The following is a 26,385-nucleotide window of genomic DNA, read 5'->3' as shown; positions in this document are numbered from 1 at the left end:
AAAAATAAATGAAAGAAACTTTGACTTAGTAATCAGGTTATCATCAAAATTAGTGTGCACATTGCCTGGGGAAATGGGCATCACCTTGTGTAACACTGCAGCCTTCCTGCAGTGGCAAACATGATCAGCTAGTGAGCAGTCAGAGGCTTTCCATTTGTGTAGCCCTGTTGGTGACTGTAAGAATATTCCCAGTGTGGAAAAGGTGTTCTTTCAAGAAGCTTGTCATTATCTCCAACTTGTTCTGTTTCCTTTAATCATTTCTTGTCTTTCAAGACCTAACTTTAGGGTGCTATACAAAGTCCCACTGACTCATTCAACTGTTCCCAAAAGGCTCCCAGCCAGCAAGTCACAGGAACCATGCAAAAGCCTGCACTGGCACCCTCACTAGACAGAGCAGCCACTGCCCCGAGCTTTAGGGGGCTGTGCATATCACAGGTATATACCAAAACCTATTTAAAGAACACATAGGCATTGGATCTTGAGCTCAGCTCTGGAATAGCTGGACTTCCAACCTTAAATATCCACCCTCATCAGTTAACACCTTCCAGGCCTCAGGGGCATGCTTCTCCACATCTCCTATCCTTTACCTTCAAAAGAAAAGATGCCTGTGTCAAATGCTACAGTTTCTGGGTGGTACTGATGCTAGGAGCAGAGATAGGCACTGCTTTGGAATTCAGGACGGACTAGAGCAGCAGCAGTGAGCGGAGAGGAAAGGTAACTTGTCAAAAACTCTCAGCGTGGATGCACAGATTCACACACAATGAAATACTGTTTTCCAAGTGGTGCCAGGCATTCATTTTTTGCTTCTTTTCATGTTTTCATTTATATCCAGACACTCATCTATTGGAGTGGTACTTGCAAGAACAGCAATTAAATTATAACAGAGAAAAGAGAACATCAAAGCACCTTTTCTTTGAGTCCAACAATTTTCAAATTTAGTTTCTTGGAAACAGTTTCTAAATAGCTAAGTGTCAACAGTAAATTGTGGGTTATAGGAAAAGAACTAATTCACACTTCCTCAGTCTTTTCAAATGAAAAGATCTGCACATCAATGACTTTAGGTTTTTTATTTTGCTGTTACTTTGCTAAGGAAACAAATGGCATATATAGACACTCCATCTGTTCTATTTAAAAAAGTATTTGAGAAAATACAATAAGATCTGTTCACTACTTATGACTAGTGCTGATTTGTTTTGCGTTGCTTTGGCAAATAGAGGTTATTGTCTGTACTAAAATCAACATAATGAAAAGGGAAGGCTTCATGCAGGATTATCTGCGATAAGAACTGGGACAAAACACAGGAAGACAAATGAAAATTTAAGAAGATACTCATGTTTATTATCTGATCTACACTTGACAAAGAAAAAGTAGGTGCACAAAGAGCTGTTTGACAAAGTCAAGCCCCAGATATCAAACAACAGCATTTCCCTGCTACCCCAGGAGCCGTTATGCCACTCCTAGGGAGCTGTGCTCTGCAGTGCTGCCACTCGGGGTGGGCACTGTCTTGTGTCAGCTGGAGTATAGGCCTGCAGGCATCTGACATCAAAGAGGTGAACCATTAAACACTGAGATCTCTAGTTACAGATGTTGAAAAGTCAGTGTTAGCAACCTACAAGTAGTAATCATGAACTAGGATGGTCAGAAAAAAATAATAGGCTTTGAATACTATATAAAATACACCTTTTACAAAGAATAGGCTCATGTTGTGAGCTGCCTCTTATTTCTTCCCTTTGCCAGAGTCTGTTCATTTATGTCAGTCAAGGATATACAGTAAAAAAACTTTTAAAAAACTGTTAACAATGGTCATTAATATCTCCCTAAGACCTAGGTCTAAGACTGTTTACATAACATTTGGGATCTTCATAATTCAGGAGAACTTTTAATTCTGTGCTCTCAAAGGTACCCTTCCTACTAGATAATAGGATACTCAGAAATACCTGAGGTATATCACTGAGAACCTTCTCGAAGGAGAAAAAAAATTAGAATTTCCTATACTAGCATAAAAGTACATATATAGCTGATACAGAAAAACTAAAATGTCAACAAGTACTAAAGCAGAACAGATAAGCTGAGAAGGAACTTGCTACAAGGCTCCAGTTCTTCTTACTATACTTTGAACACAATTTTGTTATAATAGAGATTCTCAGGCTGTACCAAAAATTAAGTGCAAACTTCAAAAACTGCAAAACCCAATTTCGAAACAGGATTCATTTCTAGAGATAAGCATGTGCCATATGCAATTCTTGTGTTTCTGGTGGAACAGCAACATCAATCTAAATTTCAAAAACTTAAGTCTGGTTTTCTTTAATCAGATGTGCTCATTTTGCTGTGATTAGGTCCTTCCTTGTCCTGCCTCCAAAGTGATCGTTCTAACATATGTTATAAAAAAGTATATTAATTATAAAGAACACTCAAATCTAGCTTAATTTTTAGCTATTTATGTAATATACCTAAATCTGAAATTTAACATTTAGTACTGCTCTCTGGCCTGGTGTTTTCCCACTCTGGATGTTTTTTGGACACTGGCAATAGGAAGCTTACTTTCTCAGAGAATAAATAGAAAGCTTTACGAGTTGGCTAAAATAAGCACCTCAGATTTACTTATGAAGTAAAATCTCAGATGCCATTTTGAAAAAAGTGAATTGGAATATTTTGGAAATTTAAACATCAGTAATTCTTCTGGGACACTTACATTTCACTAATAGACCTGGTGGAATCCTTGCAAAACATGTATGTGTATGGTTTGCAATCTCAGCATGACTGAGCAAGGGGAGAGAATGGAGAGAGGACACTTTTACTTTTTGCTTTTAAGAAATTTACTTAGAAAGTATTATTGAAAGATTCTAAAAAGCATGGAAAACTCACATTCTTACCATTGTGTGCATGTTGGTTTTTCTACCCCTTTGAGCACACAGCTCTTCATGTAGGAAAGGCACCTCAAGAGGAGGAAGGACCCTCTTCTAGCCTGAGGATATGTGTATCAAAGGTAACCAAAGAAGCAAGGATCGCATCTAGAATTTTTAAAAAAGCCTTTCAATTAAGTCAGAACAAAGGGGTAAAACAGTCACAAACTGAGCACCAAAAAAGATCAAGTAATATGCCTCCCATTTTCAAAAACAAAATAATTAGCCTCCTTCCTTATCTTCTCTCCACAATGCTTTTAATATAATGGTATTTCTTTCCAAACTGTATTGCTTAGATAAAGCCATGCCATCAGATGAGGAGCAGACCTTGATCAGCAACACACAGAAAACAGATCTGTTTCTTCCCAATTCACAGCCTTGTATCACACTGCTGAATGCTGACACATAATCCTTGAGTTTCCCTTTTGCCATTTCACACTGTTTGTTTAAAAAAAAAAGGAACCCTAGAGTAAAGCAAAAGCTTTGACTTGCCCATTTAGAAGTTCATTTTTTGATTTTACAGATAGCAAGAAAAAGGCAGATGTTTTGACTTTATTAAACCCGACCCCCCTGCAATCTAAAATCAAGCACCTGGGTTTTACTTCAGCTTATAATAATTTAATGTGCCTGAGAATTTTTGTGCAAATACAGGTCATCTTTCATTAAAAATATGCATAGCACACTTTGGAAAAAGTTTGCAAATAGCTTTCCTTATAAAAACTTATGGACATAAATATACAACATTCCCTAATTCCTACTGATTGCACTTACGGTTTAACCCCTTCCAGCCTCCAAGGAAATTTGAAAGACATGTGACTATATTCTTATGCCTTGGCCACTGCACTTACCCAGAAGAAACATTCTGGAAACAACTTTCCTTGATTTCAATTTACCTATATTTTCCTTCTTAGAGTAAACCCTTCCTACCCCCCAAGTCATGTTGTTTTTGGGGGGATGTTGTATAAAAATACAAATTGGAAAAATGAACTTTTATTAATTACAAATATAAAAGGAATTTGGGTGGTTTGGGCTCCCAATGGCTCAAAAAGTCCTGCAGAAAGAAAGCAAAAAGGGAGTCGCCACTATTCTGATCTTATGGAAAAGATACAATTTCTTGTTTGCTAATGCTGTATGCATACCTGTATGCATACATTTGATCGGCATGTAATTTAATCAGACAGTAACAGGGGCAAGCATAAACGCCATCTCACTGGTGTCTTGGTAAGAGACTGAGCTTACCCCTGCAACTCCCCAGAATAACTTTGTATAGGCAACAGTCAAAGCTGCTCCTTCTCTCTTTCTCTCCTAACCTGGGTTCTTCCTGCTTATACTTACCAGAGTAAAGGTGCTAGCAAGTTCAGTATTTCTGATATGTTTCAGTATTACTGAATTTATTTTCTAGTCACTTTTTAAGAAAGAAAACCCAATTGAGGGAGTGTATTAAACCTTACTTCCTCTTCTGCCTCCAAATACTCCTGACCAATCAATTTATACTTTTGACTTTTAAGACCTCATTCTTTAGGGCCCCATCCCATTGGTTTCCATTCTCCCACTTGCCCCTCCCACATTCACAACCCTTCTGCAACATTCTGTTTCTCTCAGTCAGACCCGACTACGTTTCAGTGCAAATCTATTCTTCATGTGCTTAATCTGTGTAAGAGGTCAGTTAACGGCTGAACCTCAGTCCTCCTTCAGGTTATCCATTTTGGGCGAGGATGTGCAAACTGGGGTGCTAAAGCTACCCATCATGACAGGAAGACTTTGATTCCTCCTCAGTCCACTCAATAAATTACTACCTGAATTTAAATAGACAGCAGATTCTGGTCTTTGAAGACCAATTTCTGCCTTGTGGCTTCTTCCATTTTCCTGTGTCTCAGGGGTCTTGATCACTCTGGCTATCCCCAATCTCTTCAGCCTGTCCACTAAGTTCATCTTTAACTGGCCAACATCAGGAAGATTCCGGGAAGGTCTCAAACCATACATCTCCTGGAGGAATGTTTCAGCTGGTCGAGAGGCCAAAAAATTTTCAGAGAGATGCACTCTAGGCTCAAAGGGCAAAGGAGAAGAGCAAGGTGAATGAGATGGTGAATTTGGTGGTGTGGAAGGGACGGCCAGGGCTTTAGGGAGAGGCTGCAGGAGCGGGTTCTCTGTAACTGGGCTATGGTACACGTTAGCAGAGATGCCCCGCTCTTGCAGAAGTTTGGCCAAGCTCATGGTGCTACTGAAGGTTGTAGTAGAATCTCGTCGGTTGGTGATCGATGCACTGATGCTGAGCCTGTAGGACACAGCAGGAGAATTCACTGCTGTGTTTGATGAACTGCTGCCACTACTTCCACAGGACAGTGAAGGGAACCCAGAGCTTTAAAAAGAAAAAAACAAAAAAAGAAGGAGAAGAGAAAAAAAAAGCAGGAGAGAGAGTTTAAGAATAAAAAGCAATCTCCAAGTCAGCATGTGAAGTCATCACAGTAGTCACCCATAGTAAATACAGACTGGGCAGCACATTGTCACTGAACTCTGTGAGATTTGAGGAATGAACATTTTGACATTACTTCAACGATTGGCTAATTATTTGTAATTTGTAACCTAGTCTTTAACTTACTGAAACATGTCTTTTGTAGGATATGAAAAAGTTTATTGTACTCTTAGATAACTTTACTCTTCAATTTAACTTTAGAACGGAGCTAAATTTTGTGATAGGAATCAAAGAAATTAAAATATTAAAGGAAGTAACCTTTATAAATTTTTATTAATATATAAGGCAAAATACACCAAGAGGCAACAATCCACGAGTAAACAATTTCTCAACATTTTAGAAAATATAATCTTTCAGAATTATACCTAACAGGCTCTTCTAAGGAGAAATTTATTTCCTCTTAATCTGTCAACTTTATATTGCTGAGAACTAAGCAAAGTTCAAATTGTTAAATTTCCATTTTTAAGAATGTTAATTTCAAACAATTACAGTATAAGGATATCCATGGAATGAATTTTTTTCAATCTTGATTTAGAATACGTGTTTGTGGGAAAACAAAAATAATAAAAAACTCTGACAACTGTTAGAATCTTTTCATTGTGTTTCGTTAACAAGACAAAAAACAATGTACAGAAGGAAATGGTGATAGAATGCAAATGGTATTTCTTTAGCTAATTTCTCTCCCTTGAGCAAATGCTGCCAGTATTTAATAAACTTTCACTTTAATACAAAATACTTAGTAAATGAGAACATCAAAATTTCTAAGTATTATGAACAAAATGCAAGTTTAGGGTTAAAAAATAAATTTGCCAAAGTGCCAACCTGTATAAAAGAAGCAAAATGCAAGTTTGACTCCTTGGTTAAATCAGTCCAAAGAATTTGTAATCTGATGGTCTATACACTGTACTCCCAGCTTCTCACCTCCCTATCTCTACCATAGAATTGCCAGTCCTTTACCAAACTGAATCCTTCATATGATGGGATAAACCTGTACTGAGAGTTCCCCCAGGAACCAATTTTATAAAACTTGTTATCTTGTTGATGGTAAGAACAATGTAGAAAAATTGCAGATACGCCTTTTCATTTTAGACTTTACTGAGATTTTTACTGGGTATCACCCAAATGTTTCCCTGAACAATTGATTTGCTCCTATCTTATGGGCATTGTGAAACATAATCTTACTTCCCTCCACATTGACAGCTAGAAAGTTAAGACTCAAATACACGACTGATCTTAGTAAGTGGGTAGACTTTATGGTACAATTTGTGCACTAGTTTTATTCCTCTATCCACGTTACATCCTTACTCTTGATTTCTCTTTGATTCATTTTTCTTCTCTACTCCCAGTTAACATTATCCCTGCAATATTCTGTGCATCTTTGAAAACAACCTTATATTCTTTTTGAAATTGGTAGAGTAGAACAGCAGCAAAATGGCTTAATAAGATCCCTTAACTATGGATCAGAATATCCATGTTCTAGCCTATGTAGTACACCATTTGGCCTTGTCCAGAGGGTTCTGGCCTTTGCTTCAGCTTCTAGGTGGTAATTTATGCCACATCCAATAGAAGCTACCTTTATTTAGTAAGAGGCTGGTGATGCCAGAAAGACCAACTATGTCACCTGGAAGTAAGTGGACCCAGAGGTAAGTTCAACCACATGGGCAATCAATCAATCATGCCTATGCACTGAAGCCTCAATAAAAAATATAGACCCTGAGGCTTAGGTGAGCTTCCTTGGTTGTCAATACTCTGTGTACACTATCAAATGTCAGTACAGGAAAGTAATGAATTCTCAGGACCAGGAAGCTTTGTGTGTGAAGCCCTTCCAGACTGTGACCTATGTGTCTCTTCCTATGGCTAATTTTAATCTGTATCCTTTCCCTGTAATAAATAGTAACCATAAACATAACAGCTTTCAGTGAGTTCTGTGAGTCCTTCTAGCAAATTATCAAACCAGAGAGAGGCTTTAGGAACCCCTTAAACTTGCAGGTGGTGTAAGAAGTGAGCAAAGTCTTATGCAGAGAACTGGTCCCTCAAATCTTGCAGTCTGGCTAACTCTGGGTATAGTCTCAGATCATTTATTACCTGTCTGCTCTTGGACCGGTCACCTGAGCTTTGTATGCCTCAGTTTTTCACTTACGTAATACATACTCACTTGTGCTGCATACTTCAGAGAGTTATAATGATCAAATGGAAAAATACAATGTGAAAATATTCTAAAGACTAATTGTCAAAGAATATTAATTAAAATTCTGGGTATTAAAAAGAAAGTAATTTTTAAAAGGAATTCATGCAAATATAGTTGAGGAAAGAGGTGAGGCCTCAAATTGCCCAGACCCTCTTACCTGGGGGTGACCTGAGTGATATCAGAGGGATGTAATATCCTACAGGTGGTAAAGGTGAATGTTGAGTTTGTGCATGACAGACACTTTCCTGGGTTTGATGTTGCAACTGAAGTAGAGATTTTTAGGGAATCAAACACAAAATTGAAAGATTAGGTTAATAATGCAAAACATTCACCATTATTTATTAATAACACAGCATTTATTAAGTGTCTTTTGCACAGAAATCCCTGAACCTGGAAATGAAATATATGTTAATACTGTATTAATATTGACTGGTTAGTATATAGCTGAATCCTTCAACACTTTAAAACTGTAATTCAAGAGGATTATAAGTAGCTTAGAAACAAGATAAAGCACATTCTGATAACAAAAATAAAACACAAGATCCAGTCATCCACCTTTTTAGCCAAACTATCTACACCAGTTCTCAAAGTGTGATTTGCAGGACTTGTGGCTATCTACAGGCAAAAACTACTTGCACAGCATTACTAAAATGCTATCTGCCTTTCCAACTAGGCTGGCACTTGCTGCTGGTGCAAAAGCGATGGTGGTAAGTTTGTGTTGGTTTCTCAGTACAAAGCACGGTGATGGCACCAAGTTGTGCTAGTATTCTTCACTGTTGTTCATGCAAATTAAAAAAAAAAAAAAAAGCCAGATTCACATAAGAATGTTCTTCCTGAAGCAGTAAAAATAATTTATTAAGTCCTGACCCTTGGTGTCCTTAATATTCTGTGTAATAAGATAGGGATTAAGCATGAGCACTCTGCGGCATACCTGGGCCCAACAGTGGTCAAGAGGAAAGGCACATGAGCAGCTGAGTTAACGGTTTTTCATGGAACACCACCTTGCCTGGAAAGAACAACTAACAGACAAACTACAGATATTCAGGCTTGGACACTTGGCAGAAATATTCTTGAAAATGAAGGCAGAAAGCCTGCAACTCCAGGAAAAATAGCTGACAGGATTTGTTGCCAGTGACAAAATTTGAGCTTTCAAGTGAAAATGAGAGTTATTGAAAACTTGTATCCACCACTAGGAGCTTAAAAGCTTCCTAATACTAAGAGACTGATCTGATGAGATAGGTTGATGATACTAAGGCAACGTTAACATAGCATGAAATATGTCAACATTTAGAAGATATGCAAAACTCAGTGAAGCAGCATTTTCCAACCAACCAATGAATGATGTTATAAAATTATGCATGGGTAAAAGATGTATCCAAAGTGGAGGACTGGCCAATAGATTTTTGTATAACAAAGTATGACAAGTACTGATGGGCTTTCATATGCCATATTGCCACAAACTTTAAAGAAACTACAACTTACCAAGTTTTGGTGTAAGATCAAAGAATATCCACAAATACCTGAGGAGACTATTAAAATACTTTTCCCTTTTCCAACTACCTATCTGTGTGGATGCATTTTCTTCATATTTTTCAGCCAAAACAACAGATTGACTATAGAAGCTGATATGAGAATCCAGCTACCTTCTTTAAGCCATAAATTAGAGACTTGCAAATTATAAAACAAAGCCATTCTTTCTTACTACTTAAAAAAATTACTATTTTTCATAAACCATTGTGTTAATATATAATTATTATTTTTAAATAAGCTAATAAATATTTTTATAATTTCTTAGTCTTGATTTCTAATATGGTAAACATCAATAGACAAAAGCAATACAGACTAGCTCTCTGGAATTTTCAATGATTTTTAAGAGTGTAAAGAGATCCTGAACCCAAAAGGTTTGCGAACCACTGATTGAACGGATCTCTCTCTGTCCTATCTATTTAGGGGCTAGCTAAGAAGTGCAAAGAATGAGAAAGACCACTAATGCTGAAGATTTTCATTATCTTCTATTCAAGACTGAGTACATTCCAGTAAGATTTAGAGATAAGCAGCTGACCATACAGTCAGAATGCAAATACCACTGGTTATTAGACTATACTCAACCAAGGACTTTTCTTACCTGTAACTGGACCACCAGCTGAAGTAATGGGTGGTAGGAAGATTCCTGTTACTGGCTTGGGTGCTGAAGGTTCCTGTTCCACTTGAGGAGGTTGCTGAACCAGAAAAGTGATACCTTCCTCTTCATCCTCTTCCAAATCTGAGAGGTGATAGATGGCATCCTTGGGCAACTGGGGAAAGCCTTTTGTGATGACACCTGGTCGTGGGTCAAGAATGGTTCCCAAATTGGGTTGGGCAAGCTGCTGCCAGTGGTGCAGAGTTTGTGATCCTGAGGAGATAAAAACAGAAAAAAAGGGCATGTTTTCAATTTCCCACAAGTCGTAAACCTTGTAACAGAAGCTAACATTTTATGTATAAAAAAGTAACAATAATAGTCTTTTTGGTCTCAATATTTTGGTAAAACTTGTAAATTAAAGTTCTCTGTGGAAGATTGATAAGATGCTGAAGTTATGAATAATAATCATTCTACTTCAAAAGTTAACTCTAAATAAGGACAACTACAGCAGGGAGGGTGAACAACACCTTTAACAGGAACTAGGGTGCTGAAGTAGTGATAAGAAGGAAGATATGCTTCTGAGGTGGGGGTGCATTTTTCCAGGTGACAAAAATCAACACTCCTTTGGTTTGGAACTATGCTCAGTAAAGTTGAAGTCAAAAGACAGACTCTTTCAATTTCGTGCAGTTGTCTTTTTTCTTTCATTTCTGTATTCTTCCCCACCCTGCTCAAGACTCTCCCTTTCCCAGGCCCTCAGGGAGAGTAGGAAAATGAAGGTGCTGAAAGCAGGATCTACTCTAGTGGGTGTCTGTCCATGAGCCCTGGGGCAACGAGCACCCCAAGTACTTGTACCATATGCACGCCTGATAATGTCCCGACAGTCATTTCATCCTGAAGATGGCAACTCTGACAAGCATCTGCACTGATCATTAGTGAATACAACTAACTTCTAGAACACTTGCATTGGAGGGTCCTTATAGATTACCTACTCAAAATTTTTGCTAATGCAGACTCTTTTAAGATAATAGCAGGGAATCATTTGAAGATTCTCAATAGTCCACAAAACAAAGAATTCACATTCTATCTTACAAGAAAATAGAAACTGAACTGAAATTAACAGAAAGGAAAAAAAGAAAAATACAGACACACATACCTCTAAGTAAATGATACTTTTTGGGTAAAGAACTCTTTTTTGAAAAGGAAGGTAGTATTACATCTAGATTATTGTTATTTATCTGTCATATCTCATTTGTCTTACCATGAAAACTGCTGTCAATGATATTCCCTAGCAGAGGACAAGAAGATTATTCCTCTTCCCTTGCATTTATATATAATAAACAAACAAAAAAACATCAGTTGAAGAGAACTGGCAGCTGATGACTTGGAAAATGCAGGTCTTTTCTTTCATTTCTACAAAATACTATACTGCACTGTCACCTCAAACAGCAAGCTTTAGAGCTAACAGAGATCTCTTCTGCACGTAAGGCTCGTAAAATACAAATCTCAATTCCAGGGAAGGAAAGGCCAGTAAGCAACATGGCTTAAAAATGGCCCCCTTTGATTAATTACCTTCAAGGGGTTTGACAATTTGTAATTTTTCAGGCATAAAACCTCGAAGGCAACTGGCACCGCTGTCTGGGATCTCCGACTGGTTGGTGCAGAGAGAGGCAAGGCTCTCTGTGGGGGTGCCACAGCCGCTAACCCCTTCCTTCTGGTCAGCCAGACCCTGTATCTTCCGCTCCCATTCTTCAGCAAAAAACTGCTTCTCACTTAAGTAGTTCTGTCGCCGCAGGCTAAGGCGATGCAGTGCTGTAGCCAAATCACCTTCACCAGAGGGCACTGCTTGGTCCATCTTCTGACTGTTCCTGTAAGAAAACCCCATTCACTGACCAGATCTTTAAGGGTCATGTGCAAAACCTATACCTCACCTTTCTACAGTGGTGAATATGCAAGAGGCTGATTTTTAAAACAGTATTTTTTCTTAGCTATCTGGAATACAGAAATAGTAACAACAAACCAAAATCACTAATATCATTTTACAGATTATTTCAAGTGACTTCAGATAGGCAAAAATATACTTTATTACACTGTGTTTATTAGCTCTTCTATAGACATATTAGCTGTCTGTAGACATGACATCTATAAATTCAGTTTAGGTAGTCAAAATGTAAATATTCTCATATTTCACTGAATCTAATACCACTAATTACAAGAGGTATCACTATTTTACATGTCACTAAGAAAGAAAAAATGCCTAGCCAAAAATGCTAGGACATGCTATTAGCTACAAAACAAACAATTCCAAAATTATTAAAATGTGAAAAAATTTGCTTTGGTTCATAGAATCCTCTATGCATACTGTAGAACACTAATAAGAAAACAAGTTTATAAATACTACATTTTCATGGTTCTGTAATACACATTTTTTCACTTTGAACACTTCTAAATTGGAGGTATCTTGCAATTGATATCAAAACAAAGAGTAGCAAGCAGAGCTGCAGCTGCTCCTGGCTACTATGTGGGATCACACAGATGTGTTTGTTAGTGCTTCTTCCAAGGTAACGGTGTACAGTGAGGCAGTACTGACACACAAAGCCACCGTGGCTGTAGAACATGCCTGCTACAGACCAGGCCATATAGGTGAAAACCCATAGTGAAGACTTCTCAGGTGCCAAACATCTACCTTCCAAAAGCTTTCAGCTGACTTTCCAGTAATTCTCTTTAATTTCTAGTTAATGTAATTTAACGAACTGAGTCAATGAAAAGTAGAAAAAAAATCTAAGTTTAAACAAATAAGAAGTTAAGAGCAACCTAGTTTTTCTCAATAGTATTCAAGCCTATCATTTATCCTAAAGGTGTACCAAGGCAGTGGAGATTATGAGATCATATGGGATTATAAGGCAGAGTCATCTGAACCTTTGCGTAACTGCCAATGACCAAACAAATTCAAACAAATTTGACTTTGAAATGAAGATTTAGACTCCAACTCTGCCACACCAAAGAAGTAGTAAAGAATTTTATAGTTTAATGCAAGCTCCATTTTGAATATTTAGTTAAATGTAGCCTTTTCACTCCAAAAACTTATGAAATCAATGATCTGTTTTAAAAATGATCATTTAGGGCATTATTACTGAATGAAAACCAGAACTTCCATGGGACAGCATAGAACAATGCTGGAATTTGAGTATGTGAATCTGCTACATCAACACAAGGAGTGCAGAATTTATTGCCACAATCTGTTAACTTACCCTGGAACCCTCTCTGAGTTGCTCCCCTGGTTTGGGAGTGTTTTGTCTTCTGTCTGTTGCAAACCAGACTCAAAAGGTTTCGCTGTCATGATGACACTTGAATGGTTGGAGCCTGGAATGGGTAGCAAAGCTGGGAATGGGACAGAGCGGCCCCGTGTGTCATTGGCAATCTTGACAGTATCAAATATCCGTTTCTGTTGGGCTCTGTCAAAAAAGAAGTGTTCATTATTGCCACTGCTTACCACTGGAGTGCTTTAGAGAAGAGACACGTGTGTACAGTTCATCAAAAGTAAAGCCACCCTGAGTACCCTCTGAAGTTTAGGATAAATTATGAGAAAATAAACCAGAACAAGACAGCACTCTCACAAACACAAGCACTGTGAGGAAAAACTGAACAGGAAGCAGATTTACTACTGAATCTCATATAAAATACCCATCATCTGAGATTCTGTTTTCTTTTTAACTTCCATCCCAATGGTTGAGCAACAACACATGCAATCTCTACTTACTTTTGTTTAAAGAGAGAAGACTCCTCATCTAAACTCAACTTTTTACGCATGGTCCCCTCAATCTCAGCTGCCAGAGATTCCTAAGGGGAAGAATTGAGATTCCTACAATGATTATGTAAGAAGTCTGTTAAGGGAAATGAACTGTCCTTAAATTAATTAAAAGTCTCCAGAATCCAACACTTCTGGTGTTATAACAAAAGAAAACACAAGAAAATAGTCATAAGCTAAAATGTAGGGAAAAAGGGGACATTCTACAAATATAACTTTTAAACAAGAAACAACTGCTTTTACATGATATATTTATATGGAAAGCACTGGAAAAAAACCAATATGATAAACAGAAAGTAATACATATGCAGACTCACAAAAATAAAAGGTCTGAAAGGCTATAAACCAAGATGCTAATCATGATTCTGTGGAGGTCAGGATTTGACAGTATTTAACAATTTCCTTCTGCTTCTCTATAATTCCTAACTTTTCTATAATAAACATGTATAGGTTTTGTAATATAGAAAAATCATTAAATGAAAAATAAGCAAGCTTCCCCTTCCCCTGGTCAGGGATGAGGATTCAGCTGCATGGGTGGCGTGCTCAGTAGAACTGAGCTGAAAGTGACTGTAACTGGAGATACTGGTGTGGTCTTGTGATTTTAAACATATATAGACAGATAAACATATATATGCATGGAAACATATAGATGTGTTTGTGTGGGTGTATGTATAGACATACAAGTATTTCCTAGCTCTATGTGCTGAGAGGGTCTGGAAGTAATGATATTCTAGTGGCAATGGACACATAGTAGTAATGGATTATAATCAATTGACAAATAGGAATCCATTAAGTCCATACGGACATAACTAACGAACTAGATAAAGTAGACAGGAAAACTCTAATTTACAAAAGAATGCCAATTAATACATGTTGAAAAATGATGGAATTAGAAAATCACTATTTGGCAACCATCATAGTAATAACTGAGTCAGTTATCAATGGGTAGCATCTATTAATGGGTGCTGAAACTAGTGGATAGAAGTTTGATGGGGAACAGGATATTTTAAAGTCTTAAAGTATCTCCCCACAAAATAGTAACTTTGGTCACTTGATTAAGGTAGTACCTGCCAATTTTCATCATTGCAAAGTCAATCAATGATGCTAATTTAATTAACTATTAACACTGATGGCTTTACAGTGAGAAAAACTGGCATATATTACTTTAACCAAGTGAGCAATGTTCGTTAACATATCAGGAATGGGATAAATAGACAATGGATGCCTCTTGATACAATGTACTGAGAAGAAAGTGACATTATTTCTGCCAGAAATGCATTACCTGAATCTAATCATGAGGAAACACAAGACAAACCCAAACTGGGACATTACAAAACTGTCATAGATTGAAACAACCAACTGCAGCATTGTCCTTAAGAGTACATTGCCGGGATGACTGGAAAAATTTTAATGGGCTCTGTGGCTAAGATGACAGTGTTGTATCAATGTCAATTTCCTGACATTAAAGGTTGTAGTGGGGTTTTATAGGAATGTGTCTTGAAGAGTATCCTTGCTTTTAGTAAATATACACTCAAGTACTAAGGGGTAACAGGGCATGCCTGCAATTGTTAAGTGGTCTGGAAAAAAAGAAGAGACTGATATGGTAAATGCAGTAAAATGTTGAAAACTGAGGACTCAAGATGAAGGATATATGAAAGTTTTACAAAGTACTACTGTTGGAACACTATTCGAAGTTTAAAATTATTTCTAAGTAAAAGTTAAAAAACAAAAATGGTGCCCCTAGAGTCTTTGGAAAATCTACTATAATTTATGGTTTCTGTCTTTTAATTTCACAGGATTGGACATAAGTGTTTAAGAACTAGTTAAAATAACTATTTGAATGAACATTCCGACTTCTGGCATAAACTTAGAAGTTTTCATTAATTTCTTTAATTAAAAAAATTCCATTTACTGATCAATTAAATAAACATGATTTCTGCTCATGGGGTTTACATTCTAACTGAAGTTAAAAATGCCAACAAATTCAACATCTATTGAGAAGGTTATGGATGTTCAGAGCACTATTTGAGTAAGTGGCATGTGGCGGGCCAGGGTAAGGATGAGCCAAGCTTAAGTACCTCTATGGTACAAAGACCCAAATATAACTTCCTTCAAGTTCATTTCATATATTATAATAAATCTGGGAGTTCATCTTCAGAAGGAAGGCTACAATAAATAAGAGTACTAAATTAGATGTGGATATGCAAATAAAGGCCTAAATCAATAACTGATTTCCAGAAACAAAAACAAACCATGCTATCTCTTATATCGCCTTATGCCATCATGTATCATGTCACTCACTCTCAAGACAACCTAATCTTAAATAAGTTTCCTTAAATACATAACATTTTTCTCAGTTCCTTACCCCAGAAAAAACTCCGTATGACTGGGATACGTAGAGATGAGCAGCAGGGCCAGATCTACTACGAAGTTCCTTTATTTCTTCTTGGGATTCATGTAACATTCCCAGACACTCTACATTCCTGTCTTGTAACTCATGCAGCTGAAAGAAAAGGATGTTAATTAGTATATTTTATTATATTCTAAAATCAACAATGGGGAAAAAACCCACTGGGATAACTGTTCATTCTATCCAGAGAGCTTGCTAACTTTATGAATATAATTTCAATACAAGGACTCTGAAACAAACTAAGCAAGGGGAGTATATATATATTTCAAGCAACCAGAATTAGGGGTGTCACATAAACATGATTTCCAAAAATTCTAAAATGTAGCTTAGATTACCAAACTGTCAATTCAATATTTAATGTTTCATGCCTTAAGAAAACTTATAGATGAAGCCGAAGTATAATAGCTATGGGCAAGTTAGGTTTTAGTATAATGTTAGACATATATATTTAAACATCACTCTGAAGTCTGTAAATGACAAGATCAAGACCACAAAGTATTCATATATCAGGGTGTTCAATCACCCTAAACAAGTAGGTTTTTCTCCCATATTTCAGAATCTTCTTTATAGTTAAATACACAAGCAGGGTAAAAGAGTACATAATTTTTAGAGAACATTTTAACTTCAAGAATTTCTTCAAGTATGGTAGGTGGACTGGATCACCAGCATCTTCAGGGGCAGGGATGCTTATTAAAAATAAGTTTCTAGGCTCTCACTCTAGACCTTCAATTAGAAACTTTTAAGATGATTCCTGGGAATTTCCACTTAAAACTCACTCTGCCAGGTCATTCTTATGCATGCTTCAGCATTGCTAAATTATATCTAATATATAGAGTTTTTATGTAGATAGAGAGGTAAGAGATTTTTGCTATTTCTTCTACATATCTGCAAAAACACTTACTATTAGAAATTATCTTATTTAAAAATTGCTGGGTTAGTAAAGGTAGACTGGCTAAAAAGGTCACATTCCTAAAGAATTTTATTATAAAAGTCAAGGGTTTTCTTAATTAATCAAGAAAGGTGTTGTCATGTTACTAGTTTTAGAGACAGAATTTTTAAACTGCTTTACTTCTCATCTCGTAACTTTACCTTAATAACGTGTTGTTTTAAATCTGGTAATCACCTTTAATCATTCTCATTCATGAAGATGATAAAAAAAATTCATTCTTCCCCTCTCACACCACACAAGATAAAGGAAGATTTCATTACCTCCATTGTTAGTTGTCTTTGGGCATCTTTGGAAGCTTGTAGGTGAAGTCTCAGTTCCTCCTTCTCAATTACATGCTAACAACATATAAAAGAGACATGTGAAGCTACTCTTTGTTTAAAGATGTGTTAAGAGTGTCTTAAGGGGTATAGTCTAGAGGCCTTAAAAAGCAAACTTTTCAAAAGCCAAATAAAGCAGGCAGTATACAAAATCCATCAGGTTGTTACAGGACAATGAGCATGAGTCCGTAATTCACACCACAGCCTTCTGAGGAAACTCTGACCCCATTTTATAGAGAGAAATAGTGACTTGAACATAGTTATTCATGGTCTTTCATACCAGACAGATGAAAACAGCAGGAAGACCATAAATGGTAGGGACTGTTTATTTTGCTAAATGTATCTAGCACTTCACAGAGTGCATATTACTAGGCTAGTGCTTAACAAACATCTGTTGAATGAATGAAGGAACCTACTTCTTTAAGTTTGTACTGAAGATCTACCATCTGAGACAAAAGAGAGGAGATCTCTTCTTGGTATCGAATCAGTTCATCACTCTTCCCAGATAATTCTTCAGTCATTCTGGACATCTGAGCATTTGTTTCACCTCAGAACAAAACAAAAATCTAGTAATTAATACAAATGTAGAGTAGGGGTTGACAAACTATGGCCTGTGGACCAAATCCTGTTTTGTAACAAGCACTGGACTACCACAAATAAATTTTTAACATAAATTAAAAATATAAATCCAGATAACCCAATAGAGAAAAATAAGTTCTTCTGAAAGAGGCTAATGCTAGGAATTGAATAGGTAGCAACGAAACTAAAAAGAGATGACCTATAACGTCAAGCAGCTAAAGGTTTTGCCTCAATCTTTTTCTTTATGAAGCATAAGAAAGCTACAAAGAGATAGGTGGATTATGTATCGTTTCAAGTGCCAAGACATAATCTCATTTGTGTCTTTGCGAACTCTTCAAGGATATGAATAAAATCTCATAAGCAATGAAAATAAAACTTAATGAATTTAATAAAGGAACATTTCCAGAATGGAACAGCCATAATCTGTTAAAGATACTGATAAAAGCTACTGAGATGCCTCTGCAGGAGAGACGTTCTGGAACACCTAGTAAATGGAGTAGGACCTCTAAAGTAGTTGTACAGCCCAACATTCGTGCAAGTATATGACATAGGACCTTTAGAATTCCATTGGGGAAATAAATCTTTATTGCATATAAAAACTTTGACATCTAAACACATGTGGCTAAACTATTTCTCAGTATTCTAGAAAACTATTTTTAAATTGACTGAAAGCCTATACCAAATCAAAGGATGGAATAAGGAGGCAGGAGACTGGGATCTAAACTCCTGAGCAAGTCATTCCTTCTGTTTTTTAAATTGTAAAAAGGTGGGTAAAGATAGTGCTGATGGAGACGATTCAATTTACATTCCTCTGGTTCTCTAATACTCTCTTATTCTGAGGTCCACAGCCCAGATGAAGTGACAGCATGCTGTCGTATCTTCTCTTTCAGCATCAAAGGCTATATATTTATAGAGAAATTAAATATCCTCCTCTAGTAAAGCCAATGTTTTTCCAACTGATCTAAAATTATTTTAGTTAACAATATAACAAACCAAAATATATTCCTTTGTAGACATACGCTTGGCAGTTAATATTCATTGAATGTGAGGCTTTATGCTATCATTTAAGCCTGGGCTCTGCCACTTACCAGTTTTCTGACTTCAGCAAATAATATTCTCTACAGGACTATTTCCTCATCAACAAAGTAAGAGCTTTGGTTTCTTTCACTCTAACATGTTATAAACATATAAATATGTTTCACTCTAACATATTTAACGATGGTGGCAATTTGAAAGAAAGGTATTTCTTAAAAGTACAAATGGTACTTTATTTAGAGTGTAGCCCAAGATTTTTAGTAATTACTTAAATTGTTTCTTGAGATGCTTCTACTGAAACTATTGATCTAATTTCTGAGTTGGTGCTATCCTACCAAAGAATTGCCCGAAGGTTACAAAACACAGTATGTTAATACTTACGAAGTTCTTTAACACAATCATTGACAAGCTGTTGTTCCTTCTCTTCATAGGTAACAGTTTCTGTCTTTATGTGACAAGCCTCCAAGAAAAAAATCAGTATATGGTAATATCTTCTAATGAATTTATAATATTAACTAAAAAATGTCCTATAATTCTCATTTGAAGAAAAAGTTTATCTTACAAAGGAAAAAAAAACTCATACATACAGCTTTGTCTACCATGAAATTAAGATATGGAAAAGAACACGACAAATGTCCCCCTTTTATTTCTCTCTGGGCCTTTGCAGATGCCTCCTCATGTCCCCACCCCCACCTCTTGCCCTCCACCACACATCTCTGCTTGGCTAAACCTGTCTTAGCTAAAATGTAACTTGCTTAAGTAGGACTTTGACTTCTTCCCATTATACAAGTCCATGAAACCTTGTAATCTTTCAACATAGTTCTTATCACACTTGAAATCATTTAGTTATTTGTGTAAACTATACAAGATATATATTCTATGCTGTGGCTTTCTCTATTTCATCTGTCAGCTTGCTACCATCCACTTTTCAGTGGGATCTAAGAAACAATGGAAAGCAAATACCTGTGCCTTGACTGTCACCCCCTAATTAGAATGTCAATAGCAAATCCTTAGTTGTGCCATATTTCATCTCAGTACCACCTGGACCTAAATCTTATAGCCTTTAAGGCAAAGGAAAGTGGGAATTAGGTTGAATGTACCTTGGATCGAAGAGCCATATTTTCTTCTTCCAGTTCTTTAAGCTTTTCCTGCAGCATGTCCAACTGCAGCAAACCCTGAGATAAGCTAAAGGACTCATTGAATCGGAGAGGTGTAGAACAGCTGGAATCCGTTTCACTCTCTTCAGAAGCAATGGAGACAATTCGAAGTAACTCATCTTTCTTGGACAGCTCATGCTGCAGTTGATTAACCTTCACATCAAAAAACCTTGATTTACAAGATATTCTTTATGCTGCATTATTGAAATGTAAATAGCTTCTAATAGAGCAATTGTTTCTCACCATAAAACAAAATCATAAAATCAGCTGCTAGATTTTACTGACTGAAGTAACAAGTACTAAAAAGAGAACAAACCTTCCTAAGCTATAATTTTAAAGCATTAACTCACAGCTTTCCTAGATTAGGTGAAAAGACAAGCCAATTTTCATATTCTATAAAAAAGGAATATAGGAGGAAAATTCCATGTAAGACAATGATACACTCACAGGTAAAAACAAAACAAACTAAGAACCTTCAAAGTATGAGAATAGACCCCCAACTTCAAATTCTTACCCTAAAGGCTTGTACATTTTAGCAGTGTAACTACATGACTTCTTTAGTTCTATGGAATAAATATTTTCAATGTAAAGGCTCAAATATTATTAAACACAATGCATTTATAAATATAAGTGAAACTTTAATTTTTATATAAAATAAAAATAAAAACAATGAAAGAGTAACAAATTTGATATGTAATCATTCAAGCTAATACTAAAGCAGTTCTTACTAAAAATATTTATTGCTATGGAATAAATATAATTTTTAAAATTTCCTTTTCCTTTTGTTTAGGTTTGTGAATAAAATACTTGATTTGTCTATCTACTTTCTGGGACATATTTTTAAAAATAAATTTCAGATCACACACAGTCTACACAAAGGGGTGAGGATAAAGTGTTAGAATTTAAGTAGGGTGCCACAAGTACTACTGGTTTTGAATGTAGGCTTTTATATTAATTAGGTAGAGTCACATGAGCACTCCTGTATATAATACCACTTCATCTCTCTATTAGTTCAATGGTTGCCAGCAATGTAGTCAATCTGTACTAGTGTTATTTACCACTTCATTGGCATTATCACTTTAGGGACATCCAGGAAAATAAATTTCTCCATGCCCAAGATCTAATTATTTCATGCTGCAAATACCTGATCAAAGACTTACTTGATCAAAGGCTTGTCCCAGTTGCTCCTCCAGGGCTTCATTCTGCTCAGACAAGACATGGTTCCGCTTTAAGAGAGCTTGTCCAATTCGAGCAGCTAGCTCCAGATCTCGATCCCTCTGTTAAAATAACGAATATATTTTTTCTTTGAGTACAAACAAAATTCAATGGTAGTTTAGAAATTCTGCAGTCAATTTTGCTAAACTCAAAGGCAATGTCCTAGAAAGCATCAAGAAAGATCCATTTGAATGCCCAGATACCACAAATGAATACACACAGGTGGTATTTAGTATATACTGGTCAAATGGATGACCACCATAGTTATAAATAAAAGAAGACATTTCTGGGTATCAAGTGAGATTTATCGATCACCCTATTAATTAGGCTCCAGCAACACAACCTTTAAATTTATGACTTTGGGCATTTAGAAAATCAATCTGGTCTTTAAAAATGATGACAGGATCTGGCACACAGTAAAAGCCCAGCGAATATTTCTTGAATGTATTTGTTTACCAAGCATGGTAATGATACAGTAGGTATGTTGAAAATAGTTACAATTAGGGCGAAGCTTATATGCATTCTGAGCCAGAGGTCTGGAGAAATCAAAATCAAGAGCCCTAATGTCAACTGTGCAGGAAGGATGATGTGAAATAAAATATGGACTGACAGAAGTTTTGAGGCTACAGGGTTCAGCTTACAGTAAAGAGAAGGGAGTCTAAAGAAGTTGGTGGTAAATTAATGATGCAGGGAGGCCTATAGGAAAGCCAAGCAAGGCTAGGTTACTCTTTATAAGTAGATGGTGGTACTAGCAAGGGCACAGAAATCCCATTTACATGGTGGTGGTGAGGAATGTATTCTATAGAATGGAAAAAATCCTCAATATACATCTAACTCCCTTATATATGAATATGGGTTCCACTTTCATGAATCACTACAAATAAAATTAAGCTTCTATCCTCTCCATAGCACATGAAAACAGGTGGATGGATTATCTCCAAATTTTCAAGGCCAACTTATCTCATTTCAGTGTAGGTTAAGTGTCATACATTAAATCACTCTGAGGAGTTGAGGGAAGAGGGGAGAAGGATACTTCAAAGAGAAAGACAGTTTCCATAAGATCAACTGGAACTGAAGTATACAAAGAGACCTCTCAGACTGCCAATTGAAAGAGATACTCTATACATATTAAAAATGTCATGGACAAAGTGAACTCAAAGAACAGCCTAAACTGAAAGTAAAAAAGGGAAGATGCTCCAAACTGCTGGTGTTGATTTGCAATGGAACTGCTACTTAAATGGGTAGCTCTGCTCCAGAGTGAGGAACAGCAAGAATTTCTTTTAAAGACTGCTTGTCTAGGATAGGGAAGTCAGCCAGCACCATTCTGTAAACAGAAATTTACAACCTGTACAACTTCATAATAATGAACTTCAGGAACCACTCTACTCTGGAATGCTAGTTGCCCCAGTTGTAACAACCTTAGACAAACTTACCCAGGGTAACATCATCACTTTTCTTTTATATACAAATTTGACAGATTCTAAATGATTTTCTAATTTTAGCTGTTTCTACTGGAGAAAGAAAAAATATATTCCTACCTCTGCTAGGAGATGTGTAACCATGTCGACATCATTGTAAGTTTTGGTCATCTGTTCCACCCTGTCTGTGCCTAGAACTAAGATAAAAATAAGTGTTTACAGGAGTTAGAAATAACAGAAAGTTTTAAATATTCCGAAGGATTGAAAGATGACAATGACAAACCCAGGCATTCCAGGCTTTTATAAAAAAACATTCAGGAGAATAAAAATATATGTGAAAAAGAAAAGGAATGTTTCATGTAGTAGACACTCAGGAAATAGAACAATTATTATAAACATCAATGTACACCAAACAATGAATTAAGAGAGCATCAAAGGATCACCAGGCAGTCACATCCTGACCCTCCTCCTCCCCGGGTAAGATTAGAACTTTGGCCCACTCCCACTAAAGAACGAGGGCGGAGAGAATGGATTAAATTGCCAACTGTTTTATATTCCAATCTAAATAAAAGTTACTGAAGGAACAAGTTAGTGAGGGGTTGTGCTGTTACAAAGGAACTTAATTTGAATTATTCTGTGATTTTCTTGGACATCTATGATCACCTATCATGTAAGCTAATACCAACAAAAAGGGTGTAGGACTTGGACTTTTTGTAGTTTTCTTATGAACCATAATCCTTTTTAGGTTAATTAAAAACCCCTTATCATAATCTTCATTATATCTGAGCTGTTGCCATAAAATAAATTGTATACTATACTATTACTTATATAATTTATGCCCAGGGTTTCTGCACTCCATAAATTTGGCAATTATCAATGCACTTGGATAATTTAACTCCAAAGAGAAGGACAAATATGATCCCAATGATTCTGCAGTCACAATAAGCAATACCTTTTTAAGCTAATGATATGTAATAAAAGAGGATCATTTGACTTTGGAGTGTATTACATTGAGGTAGGGCAGGGACACGGGACAAGCATCATGATTAATTTTTCCTGCCAATGATGAAAAATGCCCAGATATAAATAGTATAGTAAGAACGTGAGGGACTCCATCTTCAGGCTAAGATTCCATTTTAAAAACTAGGGAATTAGGAGGTAAGATTCCTAACATATTTTATGGTACTCAGCCAGTAACCAACCCTATCTTAAGGCAGGGCAAGCAGTCCTAAATGGTATGTTTCCAACGCTTGAGGGTAACCCACAATCTTGGAGAAGAACAGAATTAAGAAATTCCTTGTGTTAAGTGCATCCTACAGAATATCTAGAGGACTGACTGTGGATGATGAATGTGGAGAGACTGTGTCTCTCACCAGAGACGGACATCATGAGATCACGTCAAGCCTATGCACCACCCTTCCCCACTCCTGAAAGCCTTAAAAGACAGAATCCTAAGCCTTTAAACATGCCTCCTCTGAGGGTGCCCACACTCCCCTTTCTTTAAGTGTGTACTTTGCCTTAAATAAACTCACTGCTCAGCCTTCTGTGTTTTGTCTCTGCACTCTTCCAGTAGTAAGCATCTTTGTTACTTTGTTTATTTCATTCAGTTTTCTACACTTAAGCCAAGTCTTCATTCTCTCTGTCCTACTTCAGACAAGTAGGGAAGGGCTACTGAGATGTCTGATTTGGGCTTGTAAGTTCCCATCACCTGGGTGACCCAGACAGGACTACAACTGTATGATCATGCTCTTTACTAGCCTGCCCGAAAATCTCCTTTCTTTGCATTTGGGAAGTTCTCAGAATATAATCTCACTCTGAGACAGGGACCGTGGATGTAGTCAGAGTAGGGTGAGGGTCTCTGGAGGGGGCAGGGCAAGATATCTGCAGTCAGAGCAATGTAACTACATGCAAGGAAACCCCCCTGCTAAAACTCTGTTAAACATTGAGCTCTAGAGCCATTCTTCAGTGAAATCAGTTAATGTTCCCCGGATAAAGAAGAGTAGCACATGTTTTATTATGCTAACCATTTATAATCATGTGTAAGGTTCTCTTTAGCATACTAAAAGGCCCAAGCCTATGTGCTGTCTTTCCTCCTTCAGATCTGATGAAGTGATTTTGCAAGCTGGGCAACTAATTTAGCAAGTAAGCCCAGGCATAAACAACACAGTAAAAGGCAGGAAGGATTCCACCTTAAAGATAAGATGGCATTTTTAATACCCAAGAAGTTAAGACGTTAGAAATTCTTAACTTACTCTTTAGCAAACAATACCTCGGCCCACCTTGGGGGCTGAGCAGGTGGCCTTGTTTCATATGCTCCCAGACCAAGATGCTAGTATCTCAGGGAGAAATCATCAGAGGAAGTTACTTGTGTTAAGTTAATTCTAAATATTCAGAGACCACTTAACAAGTTCACACTCCTAAGTTTTTTCATGTTCTCAAAAAGTCCTCAGCTGCCTATAAACCCCCCTAGACAACGTACCACTACGGACTCTCTTGTCCTCTCCTGGCGTGAGCTGGGAGCTCTGTCCCTTCACTGTATCTCAAATGAAAGCCTGTACCTTGCTCTCCTACCTTGATTGTTTGTGAAGCTCATTCTTCGGCTCTGCAAACAAGAACCCCGGCATCAACTCCATACAGTGCTCTGCCACTTCCCCAAATCCTGGGGTGGTAGGGACTTAGTTCCCACACCGTCCAGATCCAAGCAGACACTGGATGCCAGGTGATTAAGGAGTTAGCAGGGGATGTGCCCCATGCTAAGTAGCAGTTCAATGAACTTCCTTTATCATTCTGTTCTGTCAATCCCTGGCACTCCTACTTGAATAAATTCTCTCCTCACCTTGTACTTTGACTTCCCTGCATCTCCAAACTGACTTTGCCCCAACAGTAAGAACAGGAAGGATTTCATTTTAAAGCTAATATTCCATTTTAACAACCAGTAAGTTTGGAAGTAAGATTCCTAACATATTCTTTAGCAGACAGACAATAACTCAATCCACTTTGGGGGCAGGGTGGGCAGTCTTGACTGATGTGTTCCCAGAGGAAGCTGCTATCCTGGAGAGGAACTGACCAATTTCTTGTGTTTGGTTAATTTTGCAGAGTTATCTGGAGGACTGGTAATAAAAGAGACTTAATATCTCTCACTGGAGATTAGCATTTTGAGACCACTTTACAAGTCTATACCCACTGGCCCCTTGAAAAATTCTTAAAAGAGAGAATCCCCAACCTTTTAGCATGCCTTCTCTTTGAGGGCACGTGCACTTTTTTCTCTCTTTAAGTGTGTACCTTTAAATAAAGCTTTCTCACTGTTCAGCTTACTGCATTTTGTCTCTTTGCTATTTCATTCTATTTCCAAGTCTCCATGTTAGCCCTGATAAGTAGGGAGGGGCTGCTGAGTGCTCAGATTTGGGCCTGCAGTTTCCCATTGCCTGGGTGACCCGGACAGAACTGCAGCTGCCTGAAAACCTCCCTTCTTTGTGGAAGTGCTCAGAATATAATCACACTCCATCTCAGGCTCCAAAGCTCCCCAAATCCTGGGGTGGTCAGTCCCCATGCAGTGCAGATTCAAGCAGACATGGGACAACGCCAAGTGACCCCGGCTTTAAGAGATGGCAAGGGAATCTGCCCTATACTAAGAAAATGTTGAGCAAACTTTCCCTCTGTACCTCTGCATTTTCCTGCTCTCAGCTGCCTGCAAGACCACTGATGTTCATTTCCATTCTCATTCTAATAAATTCCTTATTTACCTACATTTTTCCAACCTGCTTGAGAATTCTTTCTCCATCAGTCAAGAACCCTCCCCCATCCAGGTTGAGTTTTC

The 26,385-nt window shown here is 37.2% G+C and overlaps 1 protein-coding gene across 5 annotated transcripts in view; it reads right to left on the bottom strand.

Moving 5' to 3' along the window:
• Positions 1-1,312: 1,312 nt before the first annotated feature.
• Positions 1,313-26,385, bottom strand: part of TRAK2 (trafficking kinesin protein 2) — a 69,116-nt gene continuing 44,043 nt past the window's right edge. For all 5 annotated transcript variants that reach the window (XM_057503694.1, XM_057503696.1, XM_057503695.1 and 2 more), the window contains 13 exons: positions 22,689-22,765; positions 21,096-21,212; positions 19,879-20,088; positions 19,160-19,238; positions 17,581-17,711; positions 17,108-17,182; positions 15,854-15,991; positions 13,441-13,520; positions 12,932-13,135; positions 11,253-11,548; positions 9,690-9,956; positions 7,722-7,827; positions 1,313-5,262 (listed from right to left, as the gene is read on the bottom strand). In XM_057503694.1, coding sequence (XP_057359677.1) covers positions 4,584-5,262; positions 7,722-7,827; positions 9,690-9,956; positions 11,253-11,548; positions 12,932-13,135; positions 13,441-13,520; positions 15,854-15,991; positions 17,108-17,182; positions 17,581-17,711; positions 19,160-19,238; positions 19,879-20,088; positions 21,096-21,212; positions 22,689-22,739 — 2,433 coding nt within the window. In that variant the 5' untranslated portion in view covers positions 22,740-22,765 and the 3' untranslated portion in view covers positions 1,313-4,583. The remainder of the gene's footprint in view (positions 5,263-7,721; positions 7,828-9,689; positions 9,957-11,252; positions 11,549-12,931; positions 13,136-13,440; positions 13,521-15,853; positions 15,992-17,107; positions 17,183-17,580; positions 17,712-19,159; positions 19,239-19,878; positions 20,089-21,095; positions 21,213-22,688; positions 22,766-26,385) is intronic.

This window comes from Manis pentadactyla, chromosome 6, assembly GCF_030020395.1.
Source record: "Manis pentadactyla isolate mManPen7 chromosome 6, mManPen7.hap1, whole genome shotgun sequence".
In the NCBI taxonomy this organism is placed as follows: Eukaryota; Metazoa; Chordata; class Mammalia; order Pholidota; family Manidae; genus Manis; species Manis pentadactyla.
Note: the sequence above shows the minus strand (reverse complement) of the source record. Positions and strands in the feature narration are given on the sequence as shown.